At 55.0% G+C, this 26,741-nt stretch overlaps 2 protein-coding genes across 3 annotated transcripts in view; both read left to right on the top strand.

Moving 5' to 3' along the window:
* Positions 1-2,114, top strand: part of GPBP1L1 (GC-rich promoter binding protein 1 like 1) — a 46,436-nt gene extending 44,322 nt beyond the window's left edge. For both annotated transcript variants that reach the window (XM_075003133.1, XM_075003134.1), the window contains 2 exons: positions 897-999; positions 1,198-2,114. In XM_075003133.1, the coding sequence (XP_074859234.1) occupies positions 897-999; positions 1,198-1,344 (250 nt within the window). In that variant the 3' untranslated portion in view covers positions 1,345-2,114. The remainder of the gene's footprint in view (positions 1-896; positions 1,000-1,197) is intronic.
* A 5,427-nt stretch (positions 2,115-7,541) lies between these two features.
* CCDC17 (coiled-coil domain containing 17) lies at positions 7,542-26,111 on the top strand. The gene is made up of 13 exons (XM_075003242.1): positions 7,542-7,733; positions 13,360-13,509; positions 15,327-15,389; positions 16,109-16,238; positions 16,631-16,787; positions 17,647-17,769; positions 18,783-18,907; positions 19,118-19,249; positions 20,757-20,968; positions 23,253-23,326; positions 24,071-24,286; positions 25,126-25,348; positions 25,923-26,111. The coding sequence occupies exons 1-13, from the start codon at positions 7,542-7,544 to the stop codon at positions 26,109-26,111; spliced, it is 1,986 nt and encodes a 661-aa protein (XP_074859343.1).
* Positions 26,112-26,741: the final 630 nt, after the last annotated feature.

Below are 26,741 nucleotides of genomic sequence, written 5' to 3'. Positions count from 1 at the left end.
CAGTCTGTAATTCCCCAGATTCGCCTTCCTTTTTTAAAGTTGGGACATACATTTGCCTTTCTCTGGTTGTTTGGGACCTCCTCTGATCGCTGAGAGTTTTCAGAGATAATGGTCAATAGCTCTGCCATCTTATCAGCCAACTCTCAGCATGTATTCTGAGCTGCAGAATCCTAGGGCACTGGGACTGGTAGAGAGTGTAGCAGAAAGGACAATCAGTGAGGCCAAGATATCACCCAGGTTCTGTAATTAATCTTCTAGCTTTGCATATGTAAGCCATTTAGTGCTGCTTGGCGTAGCTGTTTCCCACACCCAAGTGGACAGCAGATTCTTCAGTGCTGTTGTGCTTCATCTTCAAAAGTTGTTTCCAAATGTGGCATTGCAGAGGTTGATGACTTGTCACCACCTCTCTCCTCCCAACTTTGTTTGGAATGCTTCTTGTAAAGATGCTAATTTGATAGGAAATTGTCCCAATGGCTATAAACCCGTGAGAAGTGGGAAGAAAATACTTGCATGCATGTTTAAATAAGCAGGGTGAGGTGCTGGAAGAGAGGAAATCCTGAGCTGTTGTGTTCTCAGTTGCTGTTCATACTTTCTCTGAGTCCCTGGGTAAATCACTGGCCTTCTGTTTTTCCTTATTAGACAGATAAGGAATATGTTTACTGACTTCACAGGCATCTTGAAGATTTGAGGTTTGAAACATGCTGTCTAAATGCCAAGTAGGAGAGTGTATATGTGCCATTTACATAATGTTTTCTAAAACTAGCAAACTGTTCCTGAGGAGGGATCAGTAGCAACTCAACAGAAAAATCTCAGGTTTCCAGGCACTTGGTGAAATCTGACTTCTCTGTTTGTCTTTTATATTCCTTTTAACCTCTCCTGCCTTTTTCATGACCCAGGTTATTGAAAGCAATGGGATGGCAAGAGTATCCTGAAAATGAGGAGAATTACCTTCCCCTCACTGAGGATGAGCTCAGAGAGTTCCAAGTTAAATCAGAGCAGGTATGTCCTAGTTCTTGCATGAGGGTGGCTGCTTTTCCCAACCTCTTCCACACACACATTCCACAATGTATCATTTTAACATGTTCTGACTTACAAAGCACTAAATAGAACTTGTGTGTTGATTTAATGTGAGCTGTACTTTTTCAGAGTCTCTTCACAGTTTAGCCTTTTAAATCTATTTTTCTTTCTCCCTTGTAGCTAAGAAGAAATGGATTTGGGAAGAATGGATTTCTTCAGAGCCGCAGCTCCACTCTGTTCTCCCAGTGGAGAAGCACTTTTAAGACAGAGTTTGAGGACTCAGACACAGAAACTAGTAGCAGCGAAACATCAGATGACGATGCCTGAAAATGGGCTCAAAACATTAAATAATGAAACCAACCCAATAAACTCAGTTCATAGTTCAACATGTGTTTGGGGTTGTATAAACTAAACAGAGCTTATTCTGTCTCCAGTCTGTTCAGTTTTTCTTTTGTTGTTGAATACTTCATGCACAAGGGAAATGATTGTATCCCAAAGAAGAGAGAAATTGGCTTGTTTAGCTTTTTCTTTTGGTTTTGCCCTTCTGCTTAATAGAAGTTTGTGCAGCTAGCAAATATTTTTGATGAGAATCCCTCATCAGGCAATGCACAATTTCAGTCTTGTAAGCAGGATACCAGTGACTGATTGATCTTTGCAACAAGCTTCTAATAATGCCGCCTGCATTACATAATGTTGAGCGGTAACAATGTGCTAAAACAATCATTGTCAATGACAAAATGGCTATTGAAGTTCTAATTGTGTTAAATTAATGCTAATAACATGAATTTTTTTTTTGTTTTTGTTTTTTTGTTTTTGCAGCTCGGGGAGCTTCATCACTTAACCAGGCGTTTGTGGTTTTCTTTTATGGGTACAGCTGTAAAATATTTGGACATAGGAATTGTTTGTGTTCTTCTTGCAGCCTTGATATTCAGGGTGGATTGTAAAATATAAATTTTTGTGAGATTTCAAAGATTAAGATTATTTTGATAACATTATTTACAGATTTAAAAAAGTGACTATCACATTGAGTCTGTATGAAGGGGAAAAACTACTGCATCAAAAAATAACTAACTTGGAATAAATATTTTGCATCAGTTTGCCAATTCTAGTTGTCTTTCTTATGGAAGGAAAACTTTCTTCAAATTAATATGGAAAAATAAGGTTTTAACAACACCTGGGAATAAACACTTTCTCCTTCTCCCTCCCTCCCTTTTAACCCATCTTGGAAATCATTGTTTTCTGTGGTGCTCATAATTCAATATCCAACCTACTCCTTTTGTCCCCCAAAGGGATAGTGCCGAGATATTAATTATCCCTTACCTCTTTTGAAACACATGTAGTGAGAAATATCTGTTTTAATTTTTACTACAGTCCAGCAGCCTCAGGACTTGACTGGTGCCAAATGAAAAAATTTGCTGGACATTGGGAGGTCAGTAGTGTCTAGCAGCATTATCAACACTTCTGCTGCTTATTGGGCTGTTAGAAGGCATTGAGGGGAAATTGCAGCTAAACAGTCCAGAACACTGAGAGCCAGGACCAGTAATCATAAACACACTTTATGGGACCACAGGAAACGTGGCCACACCCATGATACTGGTCGTCCGGCTAACTGAAATCATGTCAGATTGCGAAAGTTGCTGGATCAGTGTTCCAGAGCAGAGAGGTTCAACCTGTATTAAAAACAATTTGCTTTCCTCCCCATTGACTCCCCTCGCCACTTCAGACAACAGACGATGAAGCTAAACTGGTTGTTTTTCACTTTGTTTCTCGTGCTGTAGTGCAGTGTTGCTATTTGTTTTAATATCAGAGCAAGGGACATTTAAATCTAAATGAAGCTCTCTTAAATGAAACGTTAAAACAATTATGAACACTTCTATGAGGTTACACGTTTTACAATCTGTTCATGGCCTAAATTGTGAGTGCCCCTTTAACTTAGCTTGTACATTAGTAACTTTGACAACAGTCAGCCAGAATGTTAACTTATTAAATGTGGTTTGCTGATCAGATGAAGCTCTATAGTATGAGTGAAATTCTAGCCCCATTGAAATGGCAGCATTCCCATTGACTTAAATGGGGTGCAGATTTCATCTTGGGTTTTTAACACATCCCTCTTGAACAGCTTCTGAACTAACTGAAAATGGTAAAGTGTTAACTTAATGAATTGGTAGTTCTTTTAATTCACTTTTGATGCACTAGCTGCTTAGAACACAGCGTGTTCTAAACTGCAATAATTCTAAAATTTTGGGTCTCTGGGTTCATGTTGTTGCTTTGAAACTGAAATGGTTAAGTGATCTAATTCAGAAAGAGCAGGGCTAAAGAAAACTACCCCCACTTCCCAGTATGCTGGGAGCCAGCCTTCAATCTTGGAGGAGCCCTCTGACTCTCTCTTCTGAAATAAGGCCTGGTGTCAAATCAACCAGTTCCTTTTGGTGTGATCTGAGAACTACCGCCCTGGGATTTGTCCACATGTACATGAGAGCTGTACCAGTTTAGCAAAACAGGATAAAAATTCAAACGTTAAGCTACACTGATGTGAAAGGCTGGGTATAGGACCTTTGGTTTATGGCAGGGTGAAGTTTATTAGGAAACAGGATTGAGCTAAGCAGCAACGCATTTACAGTAATTTCACTAGTGTTTAAAATCAATTTAAGTTGGTCCAATTATGTTGTAATAAACCGTTGGACAGCCAGGCTTTGAGGAAGTGGAAAGAAGGTACAGTAAAGTATAGCTTTCACTGACTTAATTTCACCCACTCACCCTTTGACACCCAGAATAACGTCTATTATTGTGGGGACACTAAGGAAAAAATATTGCAAGAGCTTATGGGAGGGAGCTTCTAGAATCTGTAGAGGGTCAGAGATGAGGTGGACCCAGAAAATACCTGGGTAAGTACACTAACCAATGCTCTAACCCTAGTAAGTATGAGCTTCTTGAAGAGTGGGGGGTGGGGAAAAGACGGGAAAAGTTGCTTTGCCTTCCCACTAGCCAGGGTGCAGGCTCTGGGCTTCCCTAAAACTCCTTAGCCTGATCTAAAGACAAAATACAGGCTTCCACAGTAGGGTACAAGGGTGTAACCAATGAGTGAGAATTCCAACCCCTGGAAAAAGGATGGTGGGTTTTATTGATGAATAAAAGTGTTCCAAGTAAAGATTTGGGTGGTTTTACAGTAAAGCAAACTCCCAATTTAATGGGCTAATGGAGGGGAAGGGGTGTCCGTTAATGCTGAAAGTCTGTTGAATCTGAATGGCTTACTGTACAGTACAGTATTTGCCACAGTGAGCACGCCTCCCCTCCTTAGACCTTAATCTGAAGTATTGAGATGGGATATGAGCATTCCAGAGGACAGAGTGAGTTGACCTCTGGTAAACTCCATCCATTCCAGGTGGCTTTGCAGGCTGGACAAGCCCCCTTCTCCTGATTAGCTGAGTTAAAAGCTCGTGGTTCTGTAGAGCTCTGGGTACTGATCTCAGTCATGCAGACTTCTGTAGCCTGATAAAGTGTAGCTGAGAGTTTGTAGGGCTGTGGAGAGATTTTTGCTATGAATAGCTGTATTTTTAACTTCCACAGCGAAAGAAATGGGACAGCGGGGCCAGGCACTTGCCTGCTATTCCCTGTGTTGAGACTCCGGCCCCCAAACTCCTGCAAACAAATGTTAAATATAGCAATGAAAAATTACATTGAACATCTACAGGGGAGGGGAGCTTGACCAGTATAGCTCTGAGCATCAAGCTGCCAGAAACAGAGGGTTTTCTAGCTGTAGATGTAACATGCATTCACCAACCAATGTGGAACCGTATCTTAAGATGTCAGCTACATGAAGATTTTTTACCTTGGTGCATCCTCGTTTGCCAGCAGTTAATTCTGTGCTACTGTCCTTCGCAGCCCTTCCACTTTCTCCTGCAGCTCAACTGCTGAAGAGTTCAAGTCAGTCATCCTATTTTGCCTCCTTTGTATCTGAAAACAGGTGCGGGCTGAAATACTGTACAGGGCTTTGTCTCTGATGGCCATACAACTGAAGTGTGCGGTTTGTTGGTGTGAGCACCTGCAGGCCAAGGGGCCTGCAGCTGCCCAAGTGAACTTATTGGGAACTTTGACAAATAACTTCATCTTTGCTCCTTTCATGGAGTATGCAGAGCCAGCCGCTGAGCTACAAGCAAGGTTAAAGGCCTGGTGAGAGAGAGAATGTCTCTACAGCATTTGTAAAGGTTTAGTGACCAAGTCATTTGAAGACTTAACGCCTTCAAAAAAAAGTCTCCTAAAAAGTCTTCAAATCACAAGCTACAGACATTCATAAACATGCCCGAGGTACGTCCTGTGCATCACATGGCAAGACTCTGTCACAAATGAGGAGCTTTGGAGCAGGGCAGGACAAGAACCACTTGACGTTCACACTGAGAAGAAAGTGGGGATGGCTCGGCCACATTCCCAGAAAAGCCATCATCCAGCAGGGTCTGTCACACTCTCACCTGGAACCCACAAGGAAAGCGCAACAGAGGAAGAACTCGGGCAACGTGGAGAAGATCTACTCAGACTGAAGGGCAACAACTGGAGTCAGCAGGAGGTTTTGTCCCAAGACAGAGTGAGGTGGAGGGGACTTGTAGATGACCTGAGCTCCACTCCGAGTACAACGGTTCAACTCAACTCAGTGATCAACTCTATTCCTATTAAGACAAGGATGGTAAACTTATCTCCCAGTCATCACATCTCTCAACTAATTTGCTATGTGAGCAAATGCCATGGTGCAGAGATGGGTACTGCACATCCCTCTCCTTTACATGGGCTAGATGTCTGACTGCTGGAGGAGGGCATTTCTGTGCCCCTTACTAATCACAACAGAGGCCACTTATGGTGCAGAACTTAGCTTTGCTAAGTTCGAAAGCAATGTGACATTGGTATGTGGGGCTTTTGTTCCAGAAGCCTCTCTGGTTTTTGCACTGTGCCAGCCTTCCAAAATTTGTTCTCCTGCTGAGCTAGGGCAAGTCATTTCTTTGGGAGGGCAAGTATTATGTTTTCATCTCTAGAAACATGGTGGGGAGGGACTGATAAATTTTCATGACTGTTTTTGCAAAGTTGCGCAGGGTTATGAGAAAAATCAACATACACTGCGTGGAAGAGCGCAAGGTGGCCAGGGTGTAACGGAATGTGGAGTTCAGAGATGTTCCCTGAAAAGGACGATCTTCAAAAATGTGATGTTTGTTTCAGTGGGGGCGTGGTGTCCTCTTCCTGGGCATCCCATCCCGTCACATCCAAGCCTAGACAGAAGATGGCATGGGAGGGTCACTACTCTGTGAGCGGTGTCCATTCAGAGCAACCAGGCTGTGTCCCTCAGGGTCTTCTGCAACGTTGCCAAGGTGGCCCTTTAGGCTGGGCAAAGGTTTGATGAAATGTTCTTGGAAGTACATTTATTTTTGGCTGGGATTTAGTTGTCTGTGCCGGGCCAGCCCCTCCGCACAAGGAGCAGGATGTGGTTTTCTAGGTGAGTCTGGGTTTCATTTACAAAGCAGGGGCAGCAGCCTCTCACCCTAGCTCCTGTGTTGCTAGAAACCCAGCTCATCAACCTTCTGTGCTTGTTCTCATGCCAGTGACCTTGTTACCAATGGCCACCTGGCCAAACACAAACAGGTCACACATCCTCCCACTCTTCACAGGCCTCACTCCCCAGGTCTGTCCCTTCCCCCTCTGTGCTGCTGGGCTGGCACCACCCCCAGCCAGCTACCAGCCTAGCAACTGCAGCTGGCCGCCCTGAAGCCAGAACTCCCAGTCTGCAGTCCCCACATGGGACGACTAAAAGGCAGCTCCGCGGCAGGACAGGTCAGTCCTTGAATTGCAGTCTCCCTGGAACCATGTGGCACGGTGATCCTCTGCCCCGAACTTGGCAGAAGGTTTTGGCAGGCAGCTGAGCCCCATGCCAGAGCGAGAGTGGGCTGGAGTCCCCCTCTCCCAGCCTGATGCAGGGAGACCAAAGCAGGGGGGAGAGGCGGTCACACCCCCCACCCCCCCCGCATTCAGGGAACGGGGCAGGAGGAGAGCATGTTTGTTGGCCACCTAGGAAACCCAAAGCTCTATAAATGTTTGTTTGCTGCAGTTGCTGAAGCAACCTGAGCAGGGACAAGGCTGGACAGGCTACTAGAGAAAGGGAAGCTCAGCCTCTCCCCAACCCCTAAACCGGCGACTCCCTGGTAATGTTATTTCTGTTTCATCCCAGCCTACGTGTCTGTCTCCTTTTAGGGGCTCCCTGTCCAGCCTGGTGCTCTCTTGTCACAGGCAGGGAGGTCTGGTGGACTGAGCTTGGGGCTGGGAGCCAGGCTCACCAACTTACCTTGTGGCCTATGGGTCCTCTGCCTCTATTGGCTCAGCAGTAAAATGGGGGTAACAAGAAGAGGGGGTTGGAGGATGATGATGAGCTGCCTTTGGTAGGGGAGGGTTAGTGAGTGGCTGTATCTGTTTATCTGGCTCTGCTCCTGGGTTATGTATTTGGCTCAGCTGTGACCAGCAGAAGCCCCCAGAGGAGAACCAGGCCCAGCATGACTGACGTGGGGATTTTCCGCTGCTCCGCCTGCGACATGGGCTTCCTCTCCAAGCACCTGCTGGATAAACACGTGGAGAAGTTCTGCATTGGCAGGCAGGCAGCGAGCCACTCCTTGGCTCTCGATGCCAAAGGCCAGGCCCTGCAGGGGAGGAAGCATCCCAGGAACACACAGACTCCAGACCGCATGGTAATCAAAGGCCTTGCCCACATCCAGGTCTGGTGTACAGGGATGTGGAGCTAACCAGGCAGCAGCACCCAGGGTGCACCCCGCTGCCAGGCCAGGGAACCCTGACTTGGGCTGCTCATTGCCTCCCCGCTGGCAGCTAGAGACCAGAAATAGGGCAAAGAAGTGTCATGGGGGCGGGGGTGTCTTTTTTTCCCAGCATGCAGCGTGGGAAATGGCTTTCTACCGACTTCTGCAGGAGCCGGAGTAGGCCCCAAGTACAAAATGAGGAAAGGTTCCCACAGCCTCTTCCTCAGGGTGGACTGCACCCATGAGCTGGGCTGGGCTTGTTCACCATAGACATCGCTCACTGCTTGGCTTGTCTCTCTCCAAGGGCCTTATTCCCCCTTTTGTCTGCTGCTCAGAGATGGAGAAAGATGCCAGGATAGCACCGTTCTACATCATAAAGTCTCTTCTCCCTAGACATACCAGGCAGGCCAAGTCTTGCCTTCCTTGTGGGTCTGGATAATGCCTTGGCTGGCTGAGTGATGGGGCCTTGGAACACACTCAGCCCTAGACAGATAAGGTGGGATGGATGGGTGGGTGGGTGCTACCAGCTCCTTCACAGAGACTTTTGTCCGTATATGTTTGCATTAGCAGTGTAGCCGCTAACAGGCAGAACCCAACCTGGGGCCTATAGAGCTTAATACATGAGCCGCTACTGCGTGAGTTATAAGACATCCGCTTCCCAGCTAAGGCTGCAGAGGGGATGAGGGATTTCTGTGCTCCAAGTGACACTGGTTGAGCCCATGACCCACACCCAGTTGGTGTGTGGGTTGCAGAGGCACTAAGAAAACCAAAGAGCTTGAAACAATCTGGCTAAAGCCCCTTCGCCCTCTGTCGGGTTTCCCTTGCTCAGAATCCAGGCTAGTGTAAACCCTGCAGCTTGCTAGTCGAGCATAGAGTTTTCCAGGTCGGAAGATACCTGACTGTCTAACGTACTCATAGAACACGAGAACTGGAAGGTACTTCAAGAGGTCATCAAGTCCAGTACTGGGCCTCACAGCAGGACCATCCACCATCTCTAGACCATCCCAGATTGATGGCTAACTTGCTCTTAAATATCTGCAGCGATGAAGATTCCACAACCTCCCTAGGCAATTTATTCCACTGTTTAACCACCCTGACAGTTGGGATGTTTTTCCTAATCTTCAACCTAAACCTCCCTGGCTGCAGTTTAAGCCCATTGCTCCTTGTTCTATTCTGAGGCAAAGGAGAACAATTTTTCTGCTCCTCCTTGTAACCTTCTTTTAGGTACTTGTAAATCAGTATCATGTCCCCTCTGTCTTCCCTTTCCTAAGCTCAACAAGCCTAGTTCTTTCAGTCTTCCCTCATAACTCATGTTCTTTGAATCTTTAATCATTCTTGTTGCTCTTCACTGGACCTTCTCCAACTTCTCTACATCTTTCTCGAAATGTGCTGCTCAGAACTGGACACAATACTCCAGCTGAGCTCTTATCAGCTCTGCTAAGACTTCCCTTGTCTTATTCACAACACTCCTGTTAATGCCTCCCGACAATGATCCTTTTTTTTTTTTTTTGCAACAGCATCACACTATTGACTCATATTTAGCTTATGACTCCTAGATCCCTTTCCACAGTACTCCTTCCTAGACAGTCGCTCCCCATTCTGTAGGTATGAAGCGGATCAGCCCTTCTTAAGTGGGGTACTTTGCATTTGTCCTTATTGAACTTCATTCTATTTACAAAGCAAGCAGGGAAAAGTACACCCTTCTGGAAGCGGGTGGGACCGTCATACATCAGGGACCAAACTTCCAAACCTTGGGGATAAACCATAAGGAACCCAAACATGGCACAAACTCACTTGTTTTTTCAGGTAATTTTTCCTCTTAGTTTAGTTACAACAGTGCTAGAGCATTGGTTGCTCTCATCTGTTTAGAATCCCAACGTTACATCTAAATTAGCAGTTCCCACTCAGGAAAGTGATCCTGGATCATTGTGGATCATTTTCTGAAAACCTCCTTGCTGTGAGCAGTGGCAGTCACAAAAGCAAAGATATAGTGCTGGGAATCATTAAGGAAAGGATCAATAAAAATGATATTGCTTCTATCTAAACCCATGGTACGTGCACAGCTTGAGTGCTGGGTGCTGATATGTTTGCCTCATCTCCAGTTGGAAAAGGTTCAGAAAAGGGCAACAAGAATGGCTAGGAGTATAGAACAGCTGCCACATGAGGGGAGTTTCATAAGACTGCAACTTTTCAGCTTGGAAAAGAGGATGAAGTGAGGCTATGCTAGAGGTCTCTAAAATCATGATGCTTTGGTGAAAGTAAATAAGGAAGTGTTGTTTACTCCTTCCCATGTCACAAGCACTGGAGGGCGTCATGCAATGAAAGTAATAGACAGCAGGTTTGAAACCAAATAAAAGGAAGTATTTCTTCACGCAGCGTGGTTAACCTGTGGAACTCCTTGCCAGGGGATGTTAAGAAGGCCAAATCTGTAACAGGGTTCAAAAAAGAATTAGCTAAATTCGTGGAGGGCAGGTCCATCAATATCCAGGATGGACAGGGATGGTGCCCCCTAGCCTCTCTTTGCCAGCTACCGGTGAATGGGTGGCAGGGGATAGATCACTTGATGATTTCCTGTCCTGTTTGGTCCTTCTGGGGCACTAGGTATTGCCCACCATAAGAAGAGAGGACCCTGGGCTAGACAGAGCTTTGGTCTGACATGGTGTGGCTGTTATTTTCTTAGGCTGCAGTTACACCCCAGTTTTGCCGACAAAACTTGTAGCGCGCGCGCATACGCACCATGGGCTTTGTCGACAGTATGTCCACAAAACAAGCACCTCCACCAGTAGCACCCTGCCTCACAGCTCGGAGGCACACCGCTGCTGTTGACAGGTGCTGTCAACAAAAAGGCCACGTGGCTGCGCCGCGGGGCCTTCTCTCAACAGATGGAGCATCCGCAACAATGGGCGGCCCTGGCGCTGTGCTTCAGGGTGCCTGGTTTATTGAGAGAGTGGCTGGGCAGGCCGGCTGCTCTGTAGACCGAGTGGAGCACGGTCCTGATTGGCTTTTGTGTGTGCCCACACTCTGGCTGTGGCCACACTGGTAAGATAGCGCTTTGGAATATGCTAATGAGATCCTACCATGAATAGGCAGCACCTCATTAGCATAATGGTGGCCGTGGCCGCTTCGAAACTGCCGGTTTCACAACAAGTGCTGCCCAGGCAGCCGGGGGGGCCTTTTGAAACGCCCCCCCCCCCAACGATTTCGAAAGCACCTTCTTCCCAGCTGGTTTTGGGATGGGGCTTTCGAAATCGGGGCCGTTTCAAAAGGCCCCAGGCTACACAGGCGGTGTCTGTTTTGAAACCAGCAATTTCAAAGCCCGTGCAGCTGCCATTATGCTAATGAGGCATTGCATATTCATGAAAGCACCTCATGAGCGTATTCCAAAGTGCCATATTACCATAGCCCCTCTGAAAGGAGGGGCTAGTGTGGCCACAGACTGTCAACAGTTTTGTCAGGGAAATCTCTTTTGACAGTGACGTCTGTCACCAGAGCGCTGTAGTGTAACCGTAGGCCTGGTGTCAGCAGATGCTGGTTTACTGTGTGTCTGTACAGCCCCTAGCACAATGGGAGGTCCCCACCCTGCTTGGGACCTTAGGGAAAGGGTTGCCTCCCAGCCCCTCAGGGCATTCCTGCTCCAGCTTTGGGGACAGTGCATTCACCAGCAGGCAGCCCTTGGGAAGAGAGAGGTGCTGCTTCAGCAGACCTGTGCTGCACTGGGGTGTGAAAGAGCCGTTTACGTCCCGGTGGAAGCGTATTGTTACACCAGGCTAATGTGCTGAGTTGCTAGGAGATGGCAGTGTGTAATCCAGCCCCGCCACTTCCTGCAGCTGCATGCCAGGGGATGCAGCAAATAAGCAGGGCTGATGAGAAAAGCGATCCGGGGCAAATAGCGCCCCCCCCAGCCCCCGAAGTCTGTCATAATAGTTTCTCGACAGGGCCCGCCTTCCTGAAGGGCTCTGTGAAAAGGCAGCCACCTCTGGGGTGGAGCGTGGTGACAAAGTAGACGAAGTAGCACACACTGCTCAAATGCAGCATTCCTCACTAGGCTCTGTGCTCACGGCAGAGGTACCCTGTGGGAACCATGCTGTCCATGTAGGGCAGCTAGCACCAGGGTTGAGAGTTTCTCGCAGCCCTTAGGCTGTCTGCTAAAGATGTTTCTCGCTGAGCTTCAAACAAGTGGGTGCTGAGGTACCACGCTGGGTGGGCACAATAAAAAAACCCTGAACCAAATGTGGACTTGCCACCTCCAGCCCCTGCCCCCTCCCGCCGATAACTGCTGGTCCCAGCCCCACAGGCTGAGAGGTGCTGTAGAAAGGCAAGCAGGCCTTGTGGGTGGAGCCTTAGCTTGGGCGCTGTGAGGGCCTCTCTCTCGCCATCAGTCTCACTGGGTTTTTATACCGGCACCCATCGCTCCAGGAACTGGTGGCTTCTTGAAGGCTAAGCCTGCCTCTAACTGGCTCTGTGGACTTGGATGACGCACTTGCCTGCCCCGTGCCTCAGTTTCCTCCCCATACAGCCCAATTAATGGCCGTTGCCCCCCTCACTGTGGAGCGCTGAGAACTGAGGAAGGGTCATAGAGGGCTTGAGAAAGGCTCGGCAGCGTTCCCGTGCCAGACATAGGGCGACCAGCTGGCCTGTATTTGGGATGCTGACAAGGTGTCCTCGCTTATTTGTTAAAAGGTCCTAATTGGCCCATATTTGGGCTTTCCCCCGCTGACCTTTCCCGCCAGCAGCTGCTGGCTGGAGAGCACATAGGTCACTCCCCCCGTGCCTTGTGGGGGCGGGGTTTGGGCAGCTGCCGCGTCCCTGCTGCTTCCCCAAGGCTCCCGAGCGTGCCGGCGGCTGCCGCTTGCCCAGGGTTCGGGCAGGGCCAGTGGCTGCCGCCAGCTCCCCAGGGCTCGGTGAAGCCACCCCTCCCCCACATATTTGGGACAGGGAGGTATGGCCGCCCTAGCCAGACTCTGCCCATTCAACAGGGCACCTCACCCCTGCCACCCGCTAGGCAGCCACCACCAGAGCCTGCCACCACACACCTTCCCCTGCCCGCTGCTCCCCCACCACAGGAGGCCAAGCGGCTGTCACTTGGCGCTCCAGCCCCACCCTGCTCCTGGAGGGCCCCTTCACGGGGTGTGTTGCACTTTTGGGAGGAGGCCGGCAGAGGCAGATAATCAAATGTAGATATTTTGCCCTCCCCCGCCCCCAGGTGCTGGACTAAAGCTGCAACCCCCCCCCGTAAGGGAGCGTGGGAATCAGCCTAAACTGCAGCTGGCCACATGGGAATAAAGTGGGGGGGTTTCCCGCGCAGCAGAGGGACTCAGCTCTCATCTCCCTGGGCTGAAATCCTGGCTCTGCTAAAGTCTGTGGCAAATCCCCTCGTTGGCTAGCGAGGGCCAGGCCCTCCGCCCTGGTGGAAGGGCTGCAGCAAGGTGGTGCGAGGGGTTGTTTAAGTACAACGGCAGGGGGAGTCCATTACACCTGTACGCATCGCTCCCCACGCACCTCCCTCATTAATGGCGTGTGAGGCCGTGGCTCACCTGTTCTGGTTTGTTCCTGGGTGCAGCGGCGGCCGCTGGGCGACCCGGGGGCGAAAGGAGCCCGCCTGGGACAGCAGCAGGGCAGCCTGAGCGAGCAGGAGCGGAACCTGCTGGGTGGCGCTGACCGGCAAAGGAGCGCCTCAGACAGCCAGGCCCTGAGGAGGCTGACGGAGGAGGTATGGTACACGCCGGTGGCTTGTGCTGGAATGGAAAGCGCCCGGCTTCTCCGCATCAGGCATCAGCCTCCGCTGTTCCCAATGCTGCCCCTCCCTGCACAGCAGGCCATTTCACACGCCCAGAGACCAGCTCAGGGGATGGGACATGGATGCTTCTATCTGGGGAGGGGGGGAGGTAGTTGCCCCTTTCCACACGTTCCTGGGGTGCATGGCTGAGCCCTGTGCACCTCAAGGGCTGTTAAAAAGCAGGGAAGCATTTCTCCCCTCCTGCCACGGCCCAGGAGCCACCATGGCTGCGTTGCACACAGCAGTACCCCCTTGCTGGGGGGCTGGATGGGGAAGTGACCCTTTGCGTTTCGGGTGCCGTGAGCTGGGTAACAGCGGGAAAGGCTAACGCTAGATGAGCTCTTTCGGAAGAGCATGATAGACAGAGATGCTGCCCCTGCAGCGAGGACTTTCCAGCCCTGTGCACACAGACGAACAGCCTGATGCTCCTCCCAGACTCTTCCTGCCTGGAACCCTGCACAACACTCCTCCCTCGGCGGGCCAGGCTGGTTACTCCACTTTGTAGCTCTAAATGTGGCCCTGGCTACTTGGCAAATGTATTTGGTGGGTCTGGGACAATCACAGCTGATTCGGAAAGCTAGCGAAATACCCAGGACGTGTCCAGGGACATAAGACAACAGCGGGGAAGGGAGAGTGTCTCTGTGGGTTTAGGTGTAGTGTAAGATTCAGCGACAAGGCCTGTGGCACCTTACAGATGATGAAGCAGGTCTTTGCCCATAGAAGCTCAGGCTCCAAAAAAAATCTGTTAGCCTAGAAGGTGCCACAGGACTGCTCTTTGTCTTTGTGGCTACAGACTAACACAGCTCCCCCTCCGACACGTGAGAGTAAGTCGTATGTTTTGTATCTCTGAAGGGTTTTCAGGTTAGCGGAGTTGTCACCAGCACCTCTGACGGGGTCTAATGCTGCAGCAGCCCTTATATACCGCTAGGTCCCTGTGCGAGGTTATATACAAGTTGATCCTCTCTCATCTGGCACTGGTCAGGTCCAGAGGCTGCTGGATGAGAGAATTTGCTGGACCACAAGAGGTCAATATTGCCGAGCACATTACCAACACTTCCACAGCTTCCTGGCCTCTGAGAAGACACTTAGGGGTAAATTACAGCTAAATACAATAAACCCTCAAAATACACAGCCTCAGGTGGCGAGTAACTCACTTGAACGCAAGTTAAGCACAACTTGAAACTGTTGTGCAGCTGTCAGCCTGCCGAGCCAGGCAGGCTAAGAGCCCCTTCTTCCTCCCTGCCTCCCCCCCAGGGAGGCAAATGTTTTGGTCAGTTTCCCAGGTCCTGCAAGCTGCAGGGAGACAGAAACCAGGCTGCCCCCTGGTTCCTGGCTCTCCACCAATTTGGAAGCGAGAAACTCACCAGCACTTGTGGGCTGGTCAGTTTTCTGGCTCCCGCAAGCCCAGGTGAGCCAGGAACCAGCAGCCTGGTTCCCATCTCCCCGCCAGACCTTCATGAAAATTTGAGTTACACAGGGGTTGCAGGAACGCAACGCCGCACAGGTAAAGGGTGTACTGAAACAGCACAGCACGCCGAGAGCCAGGACTGGGGGCTGTCAACAAACTTTATGGGCCAGCAGGAAACTTGGCCACACCCACGATAAGTGGTGATCCACCTAACTAAAATCATGCTGGGTTACAGATGTAGGCAGAGGAGCGAGTGCTGGATTAGAGACGTTCAGCCGCTGCTGTGCTGATACCAGAAGTGGAGTGTCTGGCAGGACATGGGCTCGGCTCTTTCTTTTCACAGTTCCACAAGCTGAGGCTGTCTCTGGCGGACACTGTCCCTGTGCTGCAGCCCTTAAAGCCGGAGGTAAACACCAAGCAAGTGCGACTACGGGCCTTGGAAAACATGCAGGGACTGGGAGGCAATTAGAACCCACACAGAAAACGGGGGAAACACCTCAGGCACTGGGATACCCAGCGAAGGCTTTGGGTCAGATCCTGCCCAGGTCTGCAGAGCCTGGAGGTCACGGCTGGCGCGAGAGCGGCTGTACATAGGTACCTAGTTAACGGTGGGGAGCCAGGAGGGGTTGTTCACGGGTGAGGCGCAGCAGGCGTTGGGTTTGTAGACCCAGTACCCTTCTCTCAGCGGCCTGTGCTGTGGCCGCTCCGGCATTAGCCAAGATGAGGCTATTGGCAGGACAAGGCTTTCGGCGTTCAGAAAATCCCTGCTTACGAGCAGCACTGGCTGCCCCAGCTTTTCCCATCCTGTCTCGTTAGCTGCAGCACGGTGCGCTGTGCCTGACTCTACCGGCTCAGCTTGGTGAGCAGATTCCAGAGCTGGGGTCCCCCCTGTCGTGCTCCCAGCCTCCTCCTGCTTAAATCTGGGCCTCTGACCTGGCGTCCGGCTGGCTGCAGCGAGCCTGTTGGCCCTCCCCGGCTGAGCCAGCGATGGGGGTGCTCTGTGCACACCCAGAACACAGCTCTTCTCAGCACCCTAGGGGCTCCTTCACCCTGGCACAGAGGTCCTTGGGACAGGCTGTCAGGCTGTTGTGCCTCCTGCTCCCGTGGGCTTCGCTCATCCGGCAGGAGGACGCCAGCCAGAGGGTTTCCCACCGGCAGGAGTACCAGGAGCGGCGGCAGGCGATGGCGAAGGTGCATAAGCACCAGGTGGCTGATATCCAGGCCAGGAGCCAGCGTCTGGAGCAGCAAAGAGAGGGTAGGAGTCTGCAAGCTGCCCTGTGCTGAATTCTTTCCCCTTCGTGCGCCAGCCCGTTTCGCAGGGGGCAGCGAGCCTGGAGCGGCCCAGCAGGCAGGCCAATGCAGCCAGGCAGCCTTGATGCTGTCCGTGCGCTGACACGTGGGTCCCAGAGACAAGGGGAGGATGCTAAATGGATGGAAGAACCCCACATGGGTTAAGGCCATGCTCCCTGCTGGGTGTCCAGCCGCTAGCACCTTCGTCAGCACCCTAAGCCATGCTGGACAGCGCCAGGCCTGAGCTGGTGGGAGGCAGGGAGACCAGACTGTACCTGTGATACAACCTGGCCAGAAGGTGGGAGCCCTAGTGGGCCAACTGGGCTCTCATGGGGGCTGCTCCTGTGTGTCCCGCAGAAATCCTCAGGCGCCTGGCGGAGCTGGCCGCCCGGGACCCCTCCATCTCCCACATTGAGCAGCTGCTGCTGGAGCTGAAGGCTCAGGAGGGGAAGAATCAGCTGGCACTGGAGGCTCTGAGGCACCAGATTGGGCTCATGCAGGCTGCAGACGCGAGGTGAGGACACAGGCAGGTGTGGGGACAGCACAGCCCTGCCGCGGAGACAGGGGACCCCCCACCACACCTGCACTTTGGTCTCTCCCTCCCCTGGCCTGGCCGGACGTGAGGCTCTTTCCAGCTGGGATGCAAAGCTAGGGCTGCTGTGCAGGAGTGGAGCAGAGTTTGCTGGCAGGAGAATCGGGCTGCGGGCAGAGGCTGGGAGGAGCATGGGGCTGGTGCGACCTGGAGCGGCCCACCCAGTGTAGCACAGCCTCGCACACAGACCCCTGTGGGAGCTGAGCGCTCCCCACAGAGTTGAACAGCACAGGAGAGGGCCGGAGGTCAGTTCCAGGAAGCAGGTGCAGGGACCCAGCCTGTAGACTTGGGTTCTGAATCCGATGGTGGGGCCCCAGCTTCCTTGTTGCTCCCCTGGGCCCTGAGAAGCCGCGTGAGGTGTGGCCTGGAGCCATTCTCTGGAGTTCGGGGCCCTCCCCGGCGAGTGAAGGGAGCGCCCAGGCACAGGGCTGAACACACAGAGAGAGGGGCCTCCCCCACCAGCAGAGAGGGACCCCGAGGGCTGCTCCCACCAAAGGGAATGGCAGAGGAGAGGCTCTCACTGCTGCGGCAGGGAAAGCGCGGGAGGGGACGGTGCCAGGCCAGGTCAAAGAGACCGATAATCCATACGGGGAGGGAGGCGCCTGGTTCTCTCGCTCTTGTCTGCCGAACGCACAGAGCTAATGACAGGGAGCTTTGGCTCCCTGGAGGCTCCTGTCCTGCCCTGGGGGTGAAGCCTCGGGGCGAGAGGAGGCGTGCGGGGGAGAGGAGGGTGGCTGTCCACGTTGCTTTCACGCCCCACTCGGCCTGCTTGCATTTCCAGGAGCCGGCTGGAGCCAGGCAGCCGTCCCAAGGCTGCCCGGGATGCGGAGAAGCGGGGCGGGAAGGTCTCCGTCAGCCGCGTCCTGTTCCCGCCAGTCACCGGGCCCCTCTCCTCGGAAATAAGGTGCACAGAAATCCAGCTGCCGGGGCCGCGGGCGACCCAGCACTTCTGCAATGGGGCATCCCTGGGGCAGTTCAGTGGCGCTGCTCCTGCTGGCTCTTGGAGAGGTGGTTGGCGCTGGCCTTCTAGGCCCCGTCTAGCCCGGCACCCGGGGACCAGGCCAGAGTGGCCCTTAGAGCCTCCAGCTAACAGGTCTCCACAGGGTGGTGATGCCAGGCAAAGGTACCGCCCGGTTGTCTGTGAGCAGCGCCTCGGTGTCCTCACCAGGAGAGGGGACAGCCCTCCCAGTCGGCACCAGGCCACAGCTGCCTGCACCGGCCTGGGAGCAATGCAGTCAAGCGTGGTTCAGTGCTGGAATATCTCTGACGATCTGGGCCGCACAGCCAGGGGTTAAGTCTCTGGGTGTCTGCGTGTGCTGTCTCTGTGTGCCCCCACCTCGCGCCGTCTGGCTAACTGCTGCCGTCCGTCTGCCTCTGCCCACCTGCTGTAGGGTGAGGGTGCGTCTCTGCTGTCTGTGGGTCTGTCTGCCTGGCTCCTCTGTGTGTGTGTGTGCAGATGTCTGTCTGTCCACCTGCCGGCCTGCTGTAGGGATGTGTCTGGCTGTCTGTTTCCTTTCGGGATGCATCTGCCTGTCTGCTGTAGGGATGTGTCTGTCTGTCTGTCTGCCCACTGTGGATATGTGTCTGTCTGTCCACCTGCCTGCTGTGGGGATGGAAGTCTTTCTGTCTGTCTGTCCGCTGTGGGGCTGTATCTGTCTGCTGTGGGGGGGGGATGTGTCTGTCTGTCTGCCTGCCCGCTTTGGGGGCCTGATTCTGTCTGAAGCTTTCCAGATGCATATGAAGCACTTGGCCTGGTCCTGGCCTTGGCTCTTGGCTGGGGCACATTGCACCTCGTGAGGGTCAGGCTGGGTCCGAGCGCGCCCACGCTCCCGCCACGACCCCCGGTTTCCCCTGGCCGGGCGAGGCTCCCTCACACGGAGGTCGACTGCAGCCTGACTCGGTTCTGCTTCCCCTCAGAGCCCTGCACCTGGCCTATCTGCAGGGCGGAGGCAGCGACCCTGCAGTCCTGGCGCAGATGTACGACCTGCAGGTGGAGGCCACCGTGCTGGAGGGGGCAGGCAGGAGGCAAGAGTGGAAGAAAAGTAAGTGCCTCCCACAGGGACCCCAACATAACCTCGCTACGCAGCTGCAGGGTGGCGAAACACTGCCCAGCGCGCCGTAGGGACCCCAGGACTCGGGGCCGAGTTCACATCCTCCCAGCCAGCGCCTGGCCACGGACAGCGAGTCCTTCCTGCCCCAGCCGAGCTCTGTTGGCCTGTTAACTGTGAGCGCTGCCCTCGTTGTGATTGCAGAGCACCAGGCTGCCGGCGCCGGCCCCCGGGGCCTGGACACAGAGCTGCTGGAGGTGGAGCTGGAGAACCAGCGGCTGGCGGAGGAGCTCTTCAGATTGAAGCTGCAGAGAGCCAAGAGGCAGGCCTATGACGGTAGGCAGGGCATGAGCGGCCCCTCTCGGCAGCACGGGCCGAGGGGCGCAGAGGATCCCTGAGCGCTGGCTGCCAGTGCCGGTGCAAGGGCTGCCACCCCCTGCGCCAGAGGGCAGCAGTTCCCCCCTGCCCCAAGGATTGCTCAGGGCTCACGCCACGCCTCAGCCTCCACCCTGAGGCCGCAGCGGGCGGCAACCGTGCCCTCGGCGTGCGGCTCAGTTTCCATGGCCGGTCACATCCCAGGGAGTCCTGGAAACGTGCGGCCCTTTGCCCAGGCCTGTCCACCCTCCCTTGGCCCCAGCCTGACGCCTGCCAGGAGGTCACGTGCGTCTCCCTCCCTCCCTTGCTTGCTGCGGGCAAAGGCACGAACACACCAGGCCATGCGTCTGGCCATGGACCCGGCCAGGGCCCCGGTGTTCCGCCCCCAGCAGCGTGAGGGTTGGCACGGCTGCTGTGGTCCTCGTGCGACACCGTGGTGGTGCCTTGCTAGCACAGCGCTCCAGGGGCTGATAATAGTGCACTCTGGGACACGTGTGGTGTCCTCTGCTGACACCCACAGAGGAGGAGACCCTACTACGGCTGCCTGGTATTGACCTCACACCCTCTGCTCTTGGGGGGCGGGGGCTGCTGCTGGAGGCCCCAGGCTCAGTCCTTGCCAGTGACCGACCCATGGTGGGGGGTCATTACACCAGCGGTCGCAGTTCTTTCGTAGAGCTCTAGCCGGCGGGAGCCCCTGGCCTGCTGTGCTGGTAGTGTGGCCCAGACATTTGCCAGTTCCCAGCTCAGAAAACAGCCAAGAGCTGTGCTCATGAGCCTCAGTCTTGGTGCAGGATCGCCTGCTCCGACGGCTCAGTGCCGGGCTCGGGAGGGGAGACCGGCTGCGCTAGGCGCTGTGCTCGCCTGTCGGCTGCCCGTCGCCCCGAGGCGAGGACGGCACACTGGCGTGTGGGCAGCTCACACCTGGCACAGTGTAAGGAAGCTGGGGGCTTTGGGGGTAGGGCGTGTGCCCAGGTGGGATGGGCGTCCCTGGGCCTGCCTTACAGTTTGTTTCCCTGTTGCCCCAGTCCCTGGGGTGTCCGCTCACACACACACACACACACACACACACACACACACACACACACACTGCCCTGACCTCCAGGGGAGAGAGCTAAGGGGCGGCGGAACGTGCTGGGCAGAGAGTTGCCATCTGCTCCATCAAGGTGCGTAGCCACAGATGAGTCTTAGGTTGTGCTCTAGGTCTCCTGAGCCGGCAGCTTTGCCTCCAGAGCCCCTTGCGTCCAGCTCTGTGAGCACATTCCTGGGCAGCAGTGCCCTGGGAGCAGGGATCCTTCAGACTGCAGCCCCAGGAAGAGGCGTGGGCTGCGACCCACCACCATGAGTGGGGCATCCAGCAGCCCAGGGTGGAGCAAGATCCAGGCCTTGCTGCGTGTGTGGCCCTGCATTCAGGCTGTGGGGCTGCTTGGCAGGATGCCTCCCCTCTGCTGTCTGTCTCCCTCCCCCCCAGGCAGTCTGGACCATGAGCTGGCGGAGCAGCAGCGGGCGCAGGTGTCAGAGATGGCTCAGCTGCACGCCGAGATCGGGATGCTGAGACGGGATGCAGAGAGGATGCAGCTGCGACGGGCTGCCAGGAGGTCCTCACCCATGCTCCCCCCACCAGTGGCCCCACCCCTGCCACTACCACTGCCTCTCCCAAGGCAGCATGAGCTCCCCTTCATGGTGAGAGGTCTTGCCCTAGGGGTGGGCGGTGAGACCTGCAAGGTCTCCTATTGGTAGCTGAGTTAATGTCTCAGAGAGCCGCTTATGGGGCTGAAAGAGCCCAAGATTTGCTCCCCTCCTGGTCTGCCAGTTCCTCGCTGCAGGAAAGCTCATGGGAGCGGCTCCCTGGTTGCACCTGCTCCATACTTGGCTTCCTGAGGAACCTAAGCCCCCAGCTGAGTCCTGGTGCTCCAGGTCCTCTGTGGTTCCCAAGTGCCCAGTCCTTGGCATGCGCTGATGGTTCCCATGATGCTTTGAGTGCCCTCTAGTGGTAGCGGTCCTGGCTCGCAACAGGAAATTCCTCCCGGCCGGTGCGACCCAGAACCTCTAGCAGGAGACTGGGTGTGGGGGTGACCAGGCCCTCAGCGCCCCTGCTGGATGGGTGCAACAGACCCTCAGGTGTTTGTCTGTCCTGCAGGTGCACCAGCACCCTCGGGTGCACAGTACAGCAACTGGCACCAGCTTGCCACATGGTAGCGTAGCGTGTGCCTGGCCAGAAACGTGCCTGTTCCCTGAGCGTCTCTGACACAAAGCCATCTGGCTCTGTCTAGCCTGTGTGCTCTGCCAGCCCTGCAGAGCCAGTGCAGCTACAGCCAAGTAAACTGCATTTCCCTCCGCCTTGGGTGCCATCACTATGTCCAGTCACTGCATTTCAACTCGAGAGTCTTCGCTGCTGAGCGCCTAGGGGCTGAGGCGAGGGAGCTGTCCGAGCACACGGACTGGACAGAGACAGAGGGTGCTGGAGGGAGAAAGACGCCAGCTTGGTGTTCGTGGCCAGGTGGAGTTTATGGCAATGGGTGGGGTGCCCGTCCGTCCCGTATTGGGCAGGACGGCCCTGTTTTGGGGATACCAAAAAGGCGTCCCAACTTATTTTTTAAAAGGAACTCGTTGTCCCATATTTGGGCCATCCGTCCCCGCCACTTCCCTGAGCCTCGGGGATGCGGAGGGACCAGAGGCACCTGCTGCTTCTCCAGGGCTCGGGGAATGCAAGTGGCTGCTGTTTCCCCTGGGGCTCCAGGGGCTCACGGCAGCTGATGCTTCTCCGGGGGATCTCTGGTGGTCTCCAGATCTCCAGCTGATGCTTCTCCGGTGGCTGCTGCCTCCTTCTTGGCTCCCCAGGACTTGGAGGAGCCCCCCCCCCGCCCCCGTATCTCCCTGTCCCCGAGCCATGGGGGAGGGGAGAGTTTAGAAAAAGCATCAAATCATAATGCTGAGCCAATTGGCTCCAGAGTTGTGCCAAGCGCCGGGACCGCAGCGCCACCTCCCCCTGTCATTGGGTGACTGCGGCCCCATCAGCCCTTAATCGGGCACTTAAATGCTCAGCTGCTGCATAGTCCCCCAGACTGCACGCAAAGGGCTGTGCTGAATCGGGGCCTGGAGCGGCCCCATCAGCCACCAGCCTGCTGCAAAGTAAAGGTGCTTTGCCAAAGCAGCTGTAGGCTGCCTGGAGTGGGAGGGTCCCCGGCCCTGCCCCCCCTGCCCCCCGCAGTCAGAGGTGACTCTCACTCGGCAGGGAGACCAGACGGGTTATCAGGCGACAGGGACACAGCGGGGAACAGACTCGTCAGCACAGGAACCAGAAGCCGCCTGTACCAGCTGGCTTGGGGAGAGGGGCCCAGAGCTGGGGGGTGGGGGGTGTCTCTGAGCCAGGCCCTGGCCTCCTTCCTCCTTCTCCAGCCAGACCAGACTGCCCCACTCACCAGCCCAGCTCCAGTTCAAACCAGCCAGGCCCTCCTCCCTCCTTTGTCCTGGCTCCCAGGGAAGAAAGGCGTCACTTGGCTGCCTGGGTTCCAAAGAGCCCGCAGGGCCATTGCCTACGAGTGAGAAGTCAACACCCGGCAACTCCCCTCACCAGCAAGCACCGATGCTGTGCCTAGGGAAACTGAGGCACCCCCCCATGTTACTACAGGACAGGAGGAAACACAGGCAACCGAACCAGGGGAATCAAACCCGCCCCCGCCCCATTGCATCATAGCTTTCCCCACTTCCGGACCGAGCTGTTGGGGGGGCGGGTCATTTAGCCAGTGATCCGGGGAAGTTGTGGCCCCTCCTTAGAATGCAGGCGCCTCCCTGGGAAAGGCCTGACACCCTCATTGCCCGAGGTAGTTAAAACCCAAGCTGGAGAAGGACCAGTTCCACTAGGTCATGTATTTCCTCCGTCTCTGACCCTGAGTTGTCTGGCAGGGCTGAGGGGCTGCTCCGGGCCCAGGCTGGGAGCTCTTTATGCTCTTTCTGCCTGTTGCAGGAGCAAATTGGACCTCAGCCCCGACACTTGCTGGACCCGCCGGACGCGCTGGGCCCTGCGCCGTATGACCCAGCGTACGTACTGTGTCATTGTCTCACCTGCTGGCTACGTTGTCTCGGCTCGAGCCGCCGCTGCCTGGTGCCACCAGCCCCCACGTCCCCCGACCGACCTGTGGCTCTGTGTAGACACTGTTGGATGGTTGATAGCGCTAAAGCTCTTTCCTGCCTGGGGCAGCGCTATTTGACGCTGGCCAGCCCTATAGCCCATAATCCTTCGCTGCAGTTCCCACGCTGCTTGGTCGGCGGCGCCGTGGGGGCTGATGCACCCCCCAGTTGCACCGGGGGCTGAGAGACACCCTGGTTCGGCAGGAGAAAGGCAAGAGGGCGGCAGTGAGAGCTGGCTCACGCCACGCACCCACGGCTGTGCACAAGGCCCATTGGCAAACAGCAGCTGCTGAGGGCCACCTCTGGCCTCGCCCAGCAGTGGGAACCAGGCCCCAACACGCTGCCCCACGCGGCAGGAACGCACTCTCTGCAAAGGCCACTGCTGGCGAAGGAGCCCCACAGGCAGGGGGGTGGCTGCCGCATCCCAGGAGAACTACGCTGCAGTGAACACCTGCCATCAGCAGTGTTGCCTAGTAGTTAGAGCACCGCTGTGGCTATCAGGACCCCTTGATTTTATCCCCACCCCCACAAGAGGCACCTCTTGCAAGCCACTGCCCTGCTCTGTGCCTCAGTTTCCCCCTTCACTGATCTTGTTGCAGTGCAGTCGGTGTTCCTCACCCATCTCTCTCTCTCTGTCCTCTCCCTCCCACGCAGGGCCGGCTTTGTGATATTCTATGACTTCCTGCTGGGCTTGGACCCTACCTTCTTCCAGGTTTGCCTGGTGGCTGGGCTGTACCGTAACAGGCAGGAGCTGGGCAAGCCAACCCCTCTCCCTGTTGCTTATTGCCAGATGGGCCAGTCCCCACCCTACGTACTAGATGGGCAGAGGGGCAACAGCGCAATCCTATCGGCCAAACAGCCGGTCCCACGGTGAGCTGTGCTGGCAAACTGCTACCACTTTCTTCCTCCACGGCTACAATGAATTAACCCTCTTCTTCCTGCCCTGCTATACTGGGCACCTCTCCTGCTGGTGGCTGGGAACTGCATTCCCCTCCATGGCCAGCAATGCAAAATCAGCAGCGGGTCATCTGCTTTCCCTTCCCTTGAGGCTTCAGGTCCTGGCCACTGCTGGGGCTGTGGGCCAGTTGTCTGAGCGGCTGCAATGAAGCCGACATTCCTTCGTACGTCATTGCGTGGCGGGCTGCAGCTGGGACACCCTGGCACAATGTCTCCTATAATCTTTTCCAGCCGCGTGGGGATATTCCCAGGCATGTGCAGAACACATTTTTTGACATGCACCCAGGCATGTGTGGCGGTGCACCACCAACAGAAACACGCTCTGCCGATCAGCTGGGCGGCACCTGACCCTCTCCTAGGCGGGTGCCCCAGAGCACAGCTTACAGGGAACACTGCCCATGTTTCCTTTCACCGGGCCCTGCCAGCCAAATGAGTGGCTAGGATCACACTGGAGCTGCTAGAAGGCCTTTGCCGGCTGGAGGGCGGGCAGGAGGGCTCTCAGTCCCTGTCTGAGCACCCCAGCCACGTGAGGCGTGCAGGTTGAGATGTTGTGGCCATGAGAGAGTCTGTTGATTTCTGTTACCCAGGAGCTGTTCACCCCTGCTTGGTAAAGCTGTGTGACACATTAAGAGCCCCAGTCCCTGTCACGGAGAGCTTACACACTAAGCAGGTGACAGCAGCTCTGCTAAGGGAGGCTCTGAAGCAGCTGCATTTCTGGCCATAACTTAGCTTCCCTTATCTCTGCCCTCCAGCGTCCGGCCCGCAACTGCCACAGCTTTGGTGGTAGAGCTGCAGGCCTCAGGGGGCTTTGACACCTATGGGCTCCAGATCCAGCGCCTGGCCTCCCGGGGCTGGGCCAAAATCAACCTTTTCGACCAGTTCCACCAGCTGATCAGTGGGCGATGGAAGATTCCGGTCCGGGTGCTCCCAGTGCAGCCAGGCCTCACAACAGAGCAGCTCAATGGGATCCCTCAGGTGAGCAGTGTCCAGGCTGCTTAGCCGTCCTGAGAGCAAACACACCTGGCCTTCGCCATCTCGGGTCAGTCCTGCCTTGTTCTTGGGTGAGGCTCACAGGCCGGTGTCATTGAGGTCAGTTAGTTCTTTGCTTGAGGCTTCAGGAAAATCCCTCCAGCCCTTTCCGGGCTCAGCAAGTGTGGAAAAACCTCACGCTAGCCCTGGTTCTAGGATATGGCTAGCGCAGCCATTCTCAACCTGTGGGTCATGACCACTCAGGGCTGGCTTAGCCTTACAGGGGTCCAGGGCCAAACCCCAAGCCCCACTGCCCCCAGCCAAAGCCCAAGCCCCCTGTCTGTGCCTGGGAGTGAAACCCTGGGGCTTTGGGTTTGGCCGCTCCCTGCAGGGTGGCAGGGCTCAGGGTGGGCCATGATTTTTTGTTCTCAGAAGGCGGGGGGTCACAGTGCACAGAAGCATGAGACCCCCCAGGACATCTGAAACCCAGCCCAGCCTTGCATGATCCAAAGCCACCAGAGGATACCTCTCCGGGCCCAGCCCTGCCCTCCTGAGACCTGCCCTCTGGCTCCTCCCACAGGTTGGCCAGACAGAGCTCTACCTTCGGGTGGTGAACGCGAGAGATGCCGACATGCAGTCGATGGCTGAGATCGCCCCTGGCAATGCCTCCACGTACCAATACCCCCCCACGGTGAGCGGGTGCTTCGGGTTTGTGACATCTGCTCTGGCCAGTGCAGAACCCTGCGTAGCCTCCCGCTGCCTGCTCTAGGCTGGCACACTCCTGCGAGGGCACGTCTCCTCTGGCCGGCTCCCTGTGTTGTGCAGTAAGTGCTCTGGGCACAGGGTTTGCTGCCAGGCTGCAGAGGCCAGTGGCCACGTTTTCCCCGGGGTTTGTATTTCTCTAGCTCTTTCCCGGCGCTGCCCATTTCTGAGATGGGCTCGGCTGGTGCCACAGGCAGGTGTTGGAGGGTAGTTTTTTGCACAAAGTCTCCACTCTTTGAGATACAGCAAAACGCTCTGGCTCCCTGCCGGGTCTCACTGCTCAGGATACGTCAACACTAGAAGGTTAGGGCGAATCCGTTAAGGCTGATTGTTAGCACCCGGTTTTGTAAAGTAGAGGGTGCTTGTCCACGCTGGCACATGAAATCAATGGCATTCAGCCCCATTGGGGTGGGCAGCTTCAACTTGGTCAGCCAGGCACTGTGGGTAACCATCCCACGGGTCCTGCAGCCAGCCTGCATTGCAGGTTAAGATCCCAGCGTATGACGGGACAAACACATGGTTCTTGTGGGGGGAAGGGGTCATCCGTCTCCCATTGGAAAGCAACAGCAAAAAGTGTTTCCGGGCCCTTTGTTCACATCCATGCAGATGCCATTGCTGGGCTAGCCTGGAACCCAGG

Source organism: Carettochelys insculpta, chromosome 9 (assembly GCF_033958435.1).
Source record: "Carettochelys insculpta isolate YL-2023 chromosome 9, ASM3395843v1, whole genome shotgun sequence".
Lineage (NCBI taxonomy): Eukaryota > Metazoa > Chordata > Testudines > Carettochelyidae > Carettochelys > Carettochelys insculpta.
Note: the sequence above shows the minus strand (reverse complement) of the source record. Positions and strands in the feature narration are given on the sequence as shown.